Source organism: Cricetulus griseus, chromosome 4, assembly GCF_003668045.3.
Source record: "Cricetulus griseus strain 17A/GY chromosome 4, alternate assembly CriGri-PICRH-1.0, whole genome shotgun sequence".
Taxonomy (NCBI): domain Eukaryota; kingdom Metazoa; phylum Chordata; class Mammalia; order Rodentia; family Cricetidae; genus Cricetulus; species Cricetulus griseus.
In genome coordinates, this window is record NC_048597.1 from 132994509 (window position 1) to 133008927 (window position 14419).

At 37.8% G+C, this 14419-nt stretch overlaps 1 protein-coding gene across 1 annotated transcript; it reads left to right on the forward strand.

Annotated features, from left to right (window-relative positions):
• The first annotated feature begins 12428 nt into the window (after positions 1–12428).
• On the forward strand, positions 12429–13364 carry LOC100751544 (olfactory receptor 7E24-like). Its single transcript, XM_027411654.1, has one exon. The coding sequence runs from the start codon at positions 12432–12434 to the stop codon at positions 13362–13364; it is 933 nt and encodes a 310-aa protein (XP_027267455.1). The 5' UTR covers positions 12429–12431.
• The last annotated feature ends 1055 nt before the right edge of the window (positions 13365–14419 follow it).

Here is a 14419-nt window from a genome sequence, read left to right on the forward strand (position 1 = left end):
AAGCAATCTACAGATTCAGTGCAATCCCCATCAAAATCCCAAAACAATTCTTCACAGACCTTGAAAGAACAATTCTTAACTTTATATGGAGAAACAAAAGACCCAGGATAGCCAAAACATCCCTATACAATAAAGGAACTCCTGAAAGCATCACCATCCCTGACTTCAAGCTCTATTACAGAGCTATAGTCCTGAAAACAGCTTGGTATTGGCACAAAAATAGACAGGTAGACCAATGGAATAGAATTGAAAACCCTGATATTAACCCACACACCTATGATCACCTGATTTTTGACAAATAATCCAAATTTATATGATGGAACAAAGAGAACATCTTCAACAAATGGTGCTGGCATAACTGTTTGCAGACATGTAGAAGACTGCAGTTAGACCCAAGCCTATCACCTTGCACAAAACTTAAGTCAAAATGGATAAAACATCTCAACATAAATCCAGCTACACTGAACCTATTAGAAGACAAAGTGGGAAATACCCTTGAATTAATCACTACAGGAGACAGCTTCCTGAACATTACATCAATAGCACAGACACTGAGGTCAACAATTGATAAATGGGACCTCCTGAAGCTGAGAAGCTTCTGTAAAGCAAAGGAGACAGTCAGCAAGACAAAACGGCAGCCCACAGACTGGGAAAAGATATCCCCACATCTGACAGAGGGCTGATCTCCAAAATATACGAAGAACTCAAGAAGCTAGTCCCCCAAACACCAAACAATCCAATTAAAAAGTAGGGTACAGACTAAATAGACAATTCTCAATAGAGGAATCTAAAATGGCTGAAAGACACATAAGAAAGTGTTCAACATCCTTTAGCCATCAGGGAAATGCAAATCAAAACAACTCTGAGATACCATCTTACTCATGTCAGAATGGCCAAAATCAAAAACACCAATGACAGTTCATGTTGGAGATGTGGAGAAAGGGGAACACTTCTCCACTGCTGGTGGGAGTGCCAACTTGTACAACAACTTTGGAAATCAATATGGCAACTCCTGAAGAAAATGGGAATCAGTCTACCACAAGGTCCAGCAATTCCTCTCTTAGGCATATACCTAAAAGAAGCACATTCATACAACAAGGACATATGTTCAAAGATGTTCATAGCAGCACTATTTGTAATAGCCAGAAACTGGAAGCAGCCTAGATGCCCCTCAACCAAAGAATGGATAAAGAAAATGTGGTACATTTACACAATGGAGTACTACTCAGTGGAAAAAACAATGGAATCTTGAGATTTACAGGAAAATGGATGGTGCTAGAAGAAACCATTCTGAGCGAGGTAACCCAATCGCAAAAAGACAAACATGGTATGTACTCACTCATATGCGGATTTTAGACATAGAGTAAGGATTACCAGCCTACAATCCACACTGCCAAAGAAGCTAATAAACAAGGAGGTCCCTAAGAGAGACATACATGGTCCCCTGGAGAAAGGGAATGGGACAAGATCTCCTGAGCAAATTGGAATCACTGGGAGAGGGGGGAGGAAGCTAGGAGAATGAGAAGCTGAGAAGAAGAGGAATGCCGAGTGCATGAGGGAGCAGAAAGTATGAGTCAGGGGAAGAATACATGATAACAAGAATGAAGATATCATAATAGAGGGAGACATTTTTGGTTACAGAGAAATCAGGCACTAGGGAAGTGTCTGTAGATCTACAAAGATGACACAAGCTAACTATCTCAGCAATGGAGGAGAGGCTACCTTAAATGCCCTCCCCTGATTATAAGACTGATGACTGACTTATATGCCATCCTATAGCCTTCATCCAGCAGCTGGTGAAAGTAGAAGCAGACACCTATAACTAATCACCGAACTGAACTGGAGCCCAGATGCAGAGAAGGACCAGTGAAGAGCACAGAGGTCCAGAACAGGCTGGTGAAACCCACAGAAACATCTGACCTGAACATCCAGGAACTCCTGCTCCCCAATCTGATAGCTGGAATACCAGCATGGGACTGATCCAGACTCCAGGAACATGGGTTTCTGTAAGGAAACCTCAGAAATCTATGGGACCTCCTGTAGAAGCCCAGTATTTATCCATAGCATAGGTGTGGACATTGGGAGCCCATTCCATATAGAGGAATACTCCTTGAGCCAAGACACACAGGGGTGGGCCTAGGCCCTATCCCAAAGGATACGAAAGACTCTGATGACAGCCTATGGAAGGCCTCACCATCCAGAGGGAGCAGAAAAGATATGTGACAGATAAGGTTTTAGTGGGGGGGGGAGTAGGACGGTTGGGAGAAGGGAACTGGGATTGTCATGTAAGACAATCCTGTTTCTAATTCAAATTTAAAAAAAGTTGAAAAAAAAGAAGTGTAAAGGAAGCTACTAGCAAAAAGAACTGTCATTATAAAAAATACCAGACCAAGATTTAAAAATGTGGATCCGTGTAGCGTTCAGCATTTGGAAGTCACTGTTGGAGATCTAACAGTCATTATTATAGACTTTAAGGAGAAAGCAAAGTCAGTGCTGGCATCCAGTGCTGCTGCTGCTGCTGTGGATCAGCATAGCCAGAGCAGCTGGAGCTCAGACAACACAGATCAGGGTGTGTCCAGGTCCTCCTCACCTCCAGGAGAAGCCTCATCCTGAACGGAGTCTCAGCAAACATTCTTGCTCCAATTAGTCACTCCTGTTCTCCATGGAAATACAGATTATGCCAAGAACTACCACATTTCATGACAGACACATTCATACATAACCTATAATTGGAGTTTTACGTGAACTATGAATTTGCCAGGATTTATTAGATCTTATTGCAGTGAAAGCTAACAAACATTTCCAGACGTGACATTTTGGTCTCTGCTGCTAATGCCATGAAAGTGTGGTTGACTTATTCATTATGCAGTGTTATTGGTAAGTCTATTTTCACTTATAGTTTAGTGAATTCTAACACATAATTGTTGAATTTTCTACTATTGGCATGTAATGAGTTTAATTTTTTTATTTCATAGTGCAAGCTGCCTAAATATATATTATTTGAGAATTGTGAAACAAATAGTTATATGTATGCAACTCAGAGATCAACTTACTCAACTATTGCTGCAACAGGATTTTCTTTTTTATTTGCATTAGAAACAAGATTGTTTTACATGTCAATCCATGTTCCCACTCTCTTCCATCCTCCCCTACCACCACCACCCCAACTAATACCATACCTATCACATATCCTTTCTGCTCTCCAGGGAGGGTGGAGCCTTCCACAGGGGGTCATCAGAGTCTATCATATCCTTTTGGATGGGGCCTAGGCCCACACCCATGTGTCTTGGCTCAGGGAGTGTCCCTCTATGTGGAATGGGTTCCCAAAGTCCACACCTATGCTAGGGATAAGTACAGAACTACTACAGGAGGTCTCATAGGTTTCTGAGGTCTCCTCACTGAAACCCACAATCCTGGGGTCTGGATCAGTCCCATGCTGTTATCCCAGCTATCAGTCTGGGGACCAAGATCTCCCCGATGTTCAGGTCAGCTGTTTCTGTGGGTTTCGCCAGCCTGGTCTGGACTGCTGTGCATAACACTCATCCTTCTCTGCAACTGGATTCCAGTTGAGTTCAGTGATTAGTTGTGGGTGTCTGCTTCTACTTCCACCAGCTGCTGAATGAGGACTATCAGGTGGCATATAAGTCAGTCATCAATCTCATTATCAGGGGAGGTCATTAAAGGTAGCCTCTCCTCTGTTGCTTAGATTGTTAGCTGATGTCATCTTTGTAGATCTCCAGACATTTCCCTAGTGCCTGATTTCTCTGTTAACCTAAAATGTCTCCCTGTATTATGGTATCTCCATTCTTGTTATCATCTATTCTTCCCCTGACTCAACCTTTCTGCTCCCTCATGTCTTCTGCATCACTCCTCTTCTTCCCTTCTCATTCTCCTAGCTCCCGCTCCCCTCCTCCCGTGCTCCCAATTTGCTCAGAAGATCTTGTCCCATTCCCCTTCTCCAGGGGACCATGTATGTCTCTCTTAGGGACCTCCTTGTTTACTAGCTTCTCTGGCAGTGTGGATTGTAAGCTGGTAATCCTTTATGCTATGTCTAAAATCCACATGTAAGTGAGTACATACCATGTTTGTCTTTTTGTGATTAGGATACCTCACTCAGAATGGTTTCTTCTAGTACCATCCATTTTCCTGCAAATTTCAAGATTCCATTGTTTTTTCCGCTGAGTAGTACTCCATTGTGTAAATGTACCACATTTCCTCTATCCATTCTTTGATTGAGGGGCATCTAGGTTGCTTCCAGGTTCTGGCTATAACAAATAGTGCTGCTATGAACATCGTTGAACAGATGTCCTTGTATGAATGTGCTTCTTTTAGGTATATGCCTAAGAGAGGAATTGCTGGATCTTGTGGTAGACTGATTCCCATTTTCCTGTGGAGTCGCCCTACTGATTTCCAAAGTTGTTGTACAAGTTGGCATTCCCATCAACAGTGGAGTAGTGTTTCCCTTTCTCCACATCCTTTCCAGCATAAACTATCCTTTCCAATTGGTATCCCGTGATCTCCTTTTGTTGTCTTATTGCTCTAAATGGAAGTTCAAGGACAATATTGACAAGGTATGGAGAGAGTGGACAGCCTTGTCTTGCCCCAGATTTTAGAGGAATTGCATTGAATTTCTCTTCATTTAATGTGATGTTGGCTGATGGCTTGCTGTATATTGCTTTTATTATGTTGCGGTATGTTCCTGTTTTCCATGATCTCTCCAAGACCTTTATAATGAAGGGGTGTTGGATTTTGTCAAAGGCTTTTCAGCATCTAGTGAGATGATCATGTGTTTTTCCCCCTCAGTCTGTTTATATGATGGATTACATTGATGGATTTTAATATGTTGAACTAGCCTTGCATACCTTGGATGAAGCCTATGTAATCATGCTGGATGATTTCTCTGATATGTTCTTGGATTCGATTTGCAAGTATTTTATTGAGTATTTTTGCATTGATGTTCATGAGGGATATTGGTCTATAGTTCTCTTTCTTACTTGTGTCTTTGTGTGGCTTGGGTATCAAGGTTATTGAAGCCTCATAAAAAGAGTTTGGCAATGTCCCTTCTGCTTCTCTTGTCTGGAATACTTTGAGGAGAATTGGTGTTAGGTGTTCCTTGAATTTCTGGTAGAATTCTGCACTGAAGCCATCTGGCCATGGGCAGGTTTTTGTTGTTGTTGTTGTTGTTGTTGTTGTTGTTGTTGTTGTTGTTGTTGTTTTTGGTTGGGAGACTTTTGATGACTACTTCTATTTCATTAGGGGGTTTAGGTCTATTTAAGTTGCTTATGTTCTTCATTTAATTTTGGAAAGTGAAAACTGTCCAGAAAATTGTCCATTTCCTTTAGATTTTCGAACTTTGAGGAATACAGGTTTTCAAAATATGACCTGATGATTCTCTGGATTTCCTCCGTGTTTATTGTTATGTCCCCCTTTTCATTCCTGATTTTATTAATTTGCATGTTCACTCTCTGCCATTTGGTAAGTTTGAATAAAGGTTTGTCTATCTTGTTGATTTTCTCAAAGAACCAACTCTTTGTTTCATTGACTCTTTGTATTGTTCGCCTAGTTTCCATGTTATTGATGTCATCCCTCAATTTTATTATTTCCTGGTGTCTACTCCTCCGGGTTGTATTGGCTTCTTTGTGTTCTAAAGCTTTCAATTGTGCTGTTAATTCTTTAGTGTGATTACCTCCTGTTTCTTCATGTGGGAGCTTAGCGCTATGAACTTTCCTCTTAGCACTGCTTTCAAAGTGTCCCATAAGTTTGGGTATGTTGTGTCTGCATTCTCATTCAATTCTAGGAAATCTTTATTTCTTTTTTTATTTCTTCCTCAGCCCAGGAATTGTACAATTGGGCATTACTTAATTTTCATGAGTTTGCAGGTTTCTGCAACTTGTGTTGTTCTTGAATTCTAACTTTAAAGTATGGTGGTCTGATAAAATACAGGGGATTATTTTAATTTTTTTGTACTTGTTGAGGCTTGTTTTGTACTTGTTGCTATGTTGCCTCATATGTTGTTGATTTTTAGAGAAGGCTCCATGTGGCACTGAGAAGGTATATTATATTGTATTTGGATGGAATGCTCTATAGATGTCTGTTAGGCCAAATTGGGCCATAACTTCTATGAGTTCTTTTGTTTCTTTGTTAAGTTTCTGTCTGGTGTTCCTGTCCAGTGGTCAAAGTGGGGTGTTGAAGTCTCCCACTATAAGTGTGTGTGGTTATATGTGTGATTTGAGTTTTATTAATGTTTCTTTTACAAATGTGGATGCCTTTGTATTTGGTGCATAAATGTTCAGAATTGAGACTTTGTCCTGATGGATTTCTCCTGTGATGAGTAGAAAGTGACCTCCTTCATCTCTTTTGATTGATTTTAGTTTAAAGTCCAATTTGTTGGATATTAGGATTGCTACCCTGGCTTGCTTCTTGTGTCCATTTGTTTGGAAAATCTTTCCCCAATCTTTAATTCTTAGGTACCGTCTGTCTTTGAAGTTGAGGTGTGTTTCTTGTATGCAGCAGAAGCATGGATTCTGTCTTCTTATCCATTCTGCTAATCTGTGTCTTTTTATGGGAGAGTTGAGATCATTAATATTGAGGGATATTAATGACCATTGATTGTTCATTCTTGTTTGATTTGGATTTGGTGGTGGTGGTGAAATTATGTGTGAGTTTCCATCATTTTTTTTCTTTTGGCTGTTGGTAAAGTGGGATTATCTATTGCCTATATTTTACTGGTTGTAGTTAATGTCCTTGGGTGCAGTTTTCCTTCCAGAACTTTCTGTAGGGCTGGATTGGTGGGTATGTATTGTTTGAATCTGGTTTTGTCATGGAATATCTTGTTTTCTCCATCTATATTGATTGAAAGCTTTGCTGGGTATAGTAGTCTGGGCTGGTATCCGTGGTCTCTTAGTGTAGGTAAAATATCTACCCAGGACCTTCTGGCTTTCAGAGTTTCGATGGAAACGTCAGGTGTATTTCTGATAGGTTTGCTTTATATGTTATTTGACCTTTTTCCTTTGCAGCTCTTAATATTTTCCCTTTATTCTGTATGTTTGGGGTTTTGATTTTTATGTAGCAAGGAGACCTTTTTTTGTCCAGTCTATTTGGTTTTCTGTAGGCTTCTTGTACTTTCATTGCCATGTCTTTCTTTAGGTTGGGAAAGTTTTCTTCTATGATTTTGGTGAATATATTTTCTGTGCCTTTAAGTTGGATTTCTTCACCTTCTTCTATACCTATTTTTCTTAGGTTTGGTCTTTTCATGGTATCCCCTATTTCCTGGATATTTTGTGTTAGGGCTTTGTTGGAGTTAAAATTTTCTTTGAGCCGGGTGTTGGTGGCATACACCTTTAATCCCAGCTTCAACTTCTGAGATTTTCATCTCTTGTATTCTGTTTGTTATGCTTGCATCTGTAGTTCCTGATCATTTTTCCAGCTTTTCTATTTAAAGCATTCCATCAGATTGTGCTTTCTTTATTGTCTCTAATTCAGTTTTTAGGTCTTGAATTGTATCCTTGAAATATTTGTTGATATCTTGTGTTTTTTGGTTTGTTTTTTCTTCCATTTCTTTAAGGGATCTTCTCATATCCTCTTTGAGGCCCTCTATCATATTCTTGAAGATTTTTTAAGGTCATTCTCTTCTACTTCATCTGCATTGTAATGTTCTGGTCTTGCTGGTGTATGGTCCCTAGTCTCCGGTGATGTCATTCATGTTTTTTCTGTTGTTGAATGTGCTTTTATATTGTTTTCTTCCCATCCTTTTTCCAGTGTGTGTAGCAGGAGTCTCTTCCTCTCCTGGTGGGTATGGGACCAAGGTTCCCTTCTGGTAGATGCAAACAGTTCCAATACTCTGATGTCTGTCCTCTTCTCCTGGATGGAGGCAGGACTGTTACTGGGGCCTTGGCAGTCTCTGGGTGTGCTGGAGCCCACCAGTTGAGTTCGGATCTCATAAGCAGACCTCTTGGGTCAGTTGTCCCCTATTAGGACCGGGGCACCTGAACCAGAAGCAACTCCTCTCCTACCTGGGCGGGTCGCAACAGGATTTTCTTAATGGTTATCCTCTTAATGCACCTTCTGGTACTTGGTGTGGTTAAATAGGAAAGTTGTTACTGAATAAAGAATTTGTATGAACCTTCACCAATGTCTTTGACATGTTTTTACTAAATTATTGTTTCTGAGTTAAGTTTTATCCATTTTTCAGTTTGTTTGTTTGCTTATTTTTCAAAGCATCAATTTATTGTAATGTTTACTAGCAGAATTGTAAACAATAAAACATGGATTGTTTAGCTTTCTAATTCAGGTTTAGTGCTATTATCATTGAACACTGGTTTTCCCTGTATTCTCTAAGACATTAACTTTAAAGAAGGATAACCATCTGGAAGAAACAGAAAAGAAAAGAACTTGCCATCCATGGCAAAGCTGTAACTTAATGATACTGTTTTACTGTTTCCTTGTTCCAAACCTATCCAGGCCTTGAGGTGACCCACCCAAGCATCTGCTTCATATAGGAACTACTAGAGCTGCTGACAGGACTGATCCTGTGGAATGATACCCACAAGATCTCAAAGACTCATGGCAACTAGCAGATATCCCAGAGGAGTTCTGGTTAGGATCTGGTGATGATTGTGTACTAGAAACCAGAGGTCTTGAACAAGACTAGTGACTCATTGCAATAAAAATTCATCAGTAAAACTGTTAGGACAAGGAGTTATATTATATGGCACACTAAAGCCTCCATTGCCACCAAGAAAATTGAAGAGGTGTTGGAGAAACAGGAAAGAATGAGAAGCAAAGAGATCTTTCTGTTATTGTGGTTTTCGCTTTGTTTTGGCTTTGAATTTTGCTTTTTGTTTTTGTTTTTGCTTTTGCTTGCTTGCTTACTTTGATTATTTCCTTTTGTGGGGCAGGGGGTTCATGGCAGGGATGAAGGGAGGATATGGTGGACCAGGAGATGAGTGGAATTGAGATGCATGATGTTAAAATCCCAAAGAGTCAATAAAAAGTTTTAAAAATAAGATAAAATAAATCTTTTTAAAAAAGAAAATGATCACCAAAAGTACTCTGAGTAGATTTTAGACTAGGATAGTGTCACCTCAAAACATGAGGCATCCGTCCCAATATAGTTTGAATAAAAAGGGATCAAGTCAAACTGTAGGCCACTAAATCATGCCTTTTAACACATGCAATTCATAACTTGAATTTTTATAGTCAGTGGTCATTTTAAGATTATAAACGTGATATGAATAATGACTTTGTCAGTATTTCTTTCTAAGAAGAAAAATAAAAGTTTCCGATAAACCATGATGATACTTTCACAACTGTGAATGAATTGATATCATTGAAGTATGTTTATATGTGTATAATCATAAAAGGTCTGGAGTACATTGTCTCCACATGTAATCCCATTTGCTGGAAATAACTATAGAGCCTACACTGACAAGAATTAGCAAATCTCATTTCTTTTTATCATAAATTGCTGGATCACAGAATTGTGTCAAGTTCATGACCATTAATGGAAACAAAAGTAGATAGAATAGATAGAATTTTGATTTAAATGGGATCACATATAGGAATTTATACAGAAAAGTTTAACCTAAGTACAGAGAGCCCAAAGTCATACTGAGGATATTCACTTTCTCCTGTTCTTCCACAATTAATATCATGAATTCCATTGAGACTAATACAATTTGGTCCCATTTGTGTAATTATGAGTTCCTGCATTGAATCTCTAAGGCCATAAAGTGATGAATAATCAGCTATAGAGGCTTCTGATTCTGTTTATATATCTCCTGGGGATAGAGAGTGGGCCTTCATCTGACTCTAGGCATGACAGTGTTCAGATCTGCATTGCCTGTTCGTGACCCAGAAAAGAAGCTTGACTAAATGAGAGATGAGAAATGGTGGATATGGGAAAGATTATTGCAAATTCAAACCAGCCATCTGTGGAGGCAAAAGGGAGAATAGCTATATAATCTATTTTATAATGAGGACTATGCCATTTGAAGTGAGGTATTAGACATCTTATTCAATTTTGTTTCTACCAACTCTGATTCTGTTTTACATAGCTTTGTCAATAATAGGAGACTATAAAGGAATACCTAAATTTCAAATTGTTGTGTTCATACTCACAGAGTAGAAAATTATCTTGCATATTTAGAATATTATTATCTGACTTTTATATTAGGTTCCATAAATACTGTTTATTATGACTATCAGCAATTGTAGCACACTGTATCTACATAAATATCAAACACCCAGTAATATGTGCACCTAAACTAACATATTTTGAAGACCTGAAATATGATTTGTGAAACATAAATCATGGTATCAGTAGTCTGGATATCTGGATTATAAAAATATCCAGTTAAATATATTGACTAATAAGACTGAATACTCCTCCTAATTGTTTTCTGAAAATATTTTAAAAACAAATTCATACAACAATCATGTGAGGTATGTATTAATTATGTGTGCTATATGTGAGAAAAATGACTTTATTCACAAATAAATTTAAACCACTTTTATGATTTTACCTATTGCACATGTGCTTTAAAGTTGGGTTAAATTATTTCCTGTATTTTGTGTTGTTTATTTTCTCCCATTCTCATTCTGTGACCTGACAAAACTGCTCTGTTTTATTTAAAGCAGATGAGAATGAAGTAGACAGTCATCCACATATCATTAAAGGTTTGCATGCTATATGTTTACTTACAAATAAGAAGTTCTACATATGGGCTTGCAGGCTTTCTCTGCTTCTAAGGATTTCAAATATAAATCACAGGTCTTACTGTCATAAAAATATAACAATGCTAATATAAAACATGGGAATCAATAAAAATAGCAACAGCAACAAAATATAATCCAAATTATATGTTATCTGTTTTAATAAAATAAACATATGTAATTTTTTAGGTTTTTTCAAGACAGTGTTTCTCTCTAACTTTGGAGACTGTCCTGGAAACTCATTATGTAGACCAGGCAGGCCTCAAACTCACAGAGATCTGCCTTTGCCTCTGCCTCTGCCTCCCAAGTACTAGGATCAAAGGCATGCTTCACCAGTGCAAGGCCCTCATGTATAAATTTTAAACTTCTAAACTTTTTAGATTTCCAAAGGTACTTCATATGATTGATTTCAATTAACCAGGAACAGTGAATAACAACAACTTCAACTAATTAAAACTACTTTTATGAAAAAATTGAGCATTATCAAAGCCAAAGCTAGAAGTTACATATAAAACAATTTAAAAAGCATCAACCTAAAAGGTAAGTCAGAATGATTATTAATTTCTGGAAGTAAATGGCACATTAAGATGCTTTAAAAGCATGAATTATGCACTTTATTCTGAGAAAAGTCGTTTTGTACATAGCCAGCCCATGTCACAATATTTCTGTTATTCTCACAAATGGACATTAATTTAAAATCTTACTGTTGTCTATTTGCTGCACACAACATTGGATTTAATAGTTATGATTTTAAGGGTAACATGGACTTTGACCATGTTCACTACCTAACACATTCTGCTCATTTCCACTTCCAACATGACCTTTTCTAAAGTACACGTTGTAAATTTTTTTCTTCTGTCTCAATCTCCCAGATAATTGGACTTACAAGCATACATTGGTATACCTCTATCAACTAATTTACTGTTCATTTAGTAATTCCAGCCTTCAGATGGCATTTATGTATATAGAGAGAGCCCTTAGAATATATATATATATATATATATATATATATATATGTGTGTGTGTGTGTGTGTGTGTGTGTGTGTGTGTGTGTGTGTGTGTGTGTGTGTTATGGTAGATAGTGTGATACTATATTAGTAGAATAAAGTAGGATTGAGTAGTGTACTTCTTAGTTTCCTGAATTTGATTGACATCTTTCATTATAGGAAGGTAGTATTACTTCTACTTGTTGTCGAAATAGAGTGTGATTTGCTTTATTATTACTACACACCTCTTTTCTCTAATGGCTATGGTATCCTAAACTGGTTCATATGAACGTAGATAAATGATTCGTGTGCTCAGGAAATGAACAACACACAAAGCAATAATGAGAGACTTCAAATATTGTCTTTGTGGGACCCAAAAATACTTCTGTAAGAATATAGAACACCTAGAATGAGGGTATTTGCATTCAAATTATCTAGAATTAAGAGTAAATTTATATTTGAATTATTTTTTCCAAGAAATTATTTTCTTATTAGTTCAAATTAGAAACAAGCCTGCTTCACATGTCAGTCCCTGCTCCCTCTCTCTCCTCTACTCCCCAATCCCCTGCCCCATCCCCCTCTGCTCCCTAGGGAGAGTAAGGCTCTCCATTGGGGATCCCTAAAGTCTGTCATATCATCCTAGACCCTCCCCCATGTGTCCAGGCTGAGAGAGCATCTCTTGAATTATTTTTTATAATTATTTCTTTCCTTTTTAGAAGGGTATTGATGAAAATGAAAACAAAAAATATAACACATCTTTCAGAATTCTATCTTCTGGGAGTCTCTGATGATCCAAAGCTGCAGCCCATTCTTTGTGGGTTGTTCCTGTCCATGTACCTGATATCAGTCCTTGGGAACCTGCTCATCATCCTGACTGTCAGCTCTGACTCCCATCTCCACACTCCTATGTATTTCTTCATCTCTATTCTGTCCTTGGCTGACATTGGCTTCATTTCTACCACAGTCCCCAAATTGCTTTTAGATCTTCAAATCTTCAAATATTCATCCATATCTTATGTGGGCTGTCTGACTCAGATGTCTTTTTTTGTCACTTTTGGATGTATGGATAGTATGCTTCTGACTGTGATGGCGTATGACAGGTTTGTTGCCATCTGTCACCCTTTGTATTACACAGTAATTATGAACCCTTGTCGCTGTGGCATCTTAGTTTTAGTATCTTTTTCAGCTAGCCTATTTGATTCCCTGATTCACAATTTTGCTACCTTACAACTTAAATGTTTCAAAGATGTGGAAATTGCTAATTTCTTCTGTCACCCTTCTCAACTTCTAAATTTAGCATGCAACAACACATTTGATAATAGCATGTTCACATATGTTATGGGTGTTATACTTGGTGTTTTTCCCTTATCAGGGGTCCTTGTCTCATACTTTAAAATCATTTCTTCTATTCTGACAATCACCTCTGCTGGTGGGAGGTATAAAGCCTTCTCCACCTGTGCGTCTCACCTAACAGTGGTGTGCTTATTCTATGGAACAGGGCTTGGAGAGTATTTTGGTTCAGTTTTGTCTAACTCTTCTGGAAACAATGTGGTGGCCTCATTAATGTACTCTGTGGTCACACCCATGCTAAACCCTTTCATCTACAGTCTGAGGAATCAGGATATTAGCAGATCCCTAAAAAGATTCCACTGTTGTGTTGTTTAAGACAATTTAAGACACATGTTGGAAAAATTAAAAAAAAAAACTAAGCACTAAGAACTGTGTATATTGTCTCATTGGGTTCATATTGCTTCTAAAGATTGATGACTTTAATATATCTACATTTATCTATAACAAAAGGATGTTTTACTAGACAATAGAAAATTCAGATGTTTCTACTAATTTTTTTGAAGTCAGGTCTCTACATACAGCCTATGCTGACCTGGAACTTCTGTATCTGCCTCTGCCTCTTGAATGCTAGGATTAAGGTATGTACCACCATGCTCAATTGAATTTAGTTGATTTTCAATTTTCCCAAAATTCAGTTTGGAAGGTAAACTAAATTTGTAGGTTAGACAGTGAAGGCTGCTAAAACTGTTAATGTGACCAAAGTGGGATCCTGAAAATTGGTACAGCCATCTATTTTTCCTATGAACAACTTGCACTACAAAGATTACAAATAAAAACAATTGAAGCTAAAAAGGAAATGGGAAGAAATTAGCAAAATGTATGTTATAACTACATTTACTTTTGAGTAGAGGAATGACCCCACCACGTTTGTGGACATTCTTTTGTTCATTTTCTGCTCCTCTGATTTTGTCATATGACCCTTCTCTTCTTCTTCCACCTCCTTTTACTGTTTCCTCTCCTAAATCAAATACAATACCTGAACTGATTCGACAATTTACAAGCACTGTACATCAAAATTCAAATATTATACAGAGTATTCATACTGTGTGTGGAACACTACAGCTTCACCAGCCTTGTATTCTCCAGGACTTTTATCATCAAGACAGATTGTATTTGGTCAAGGCTTTTCTACTTCTACTGAGATGAACATTGAATGTGTGTTTTCCACATGTTGAAGAACTGAATAAACGAGCTTGGTCATGGTGGATAATATTTTGGATGCAATGCTGTATTCTGTTTATTGAAAATTTTTGAGTATGTTTATGGGAAATGCTGGGCTGTACTTTCCTTTTTGTTGTTGTGTATGTACCTTGTTTTTGTATTATAGTGATACTGGTATTGGGTTTGCTCCTTATGCTTCTACTTTTCTG

Excerpts from the sequence above, each read along its gene's own strand:
- LOC100751544 (XM_027411654.1), top strand. The coding sequence starts at position 12,432 with ATGAAAACAAAAAATATAACACATCTTTCAGAATTCTATCTTCTGGGA.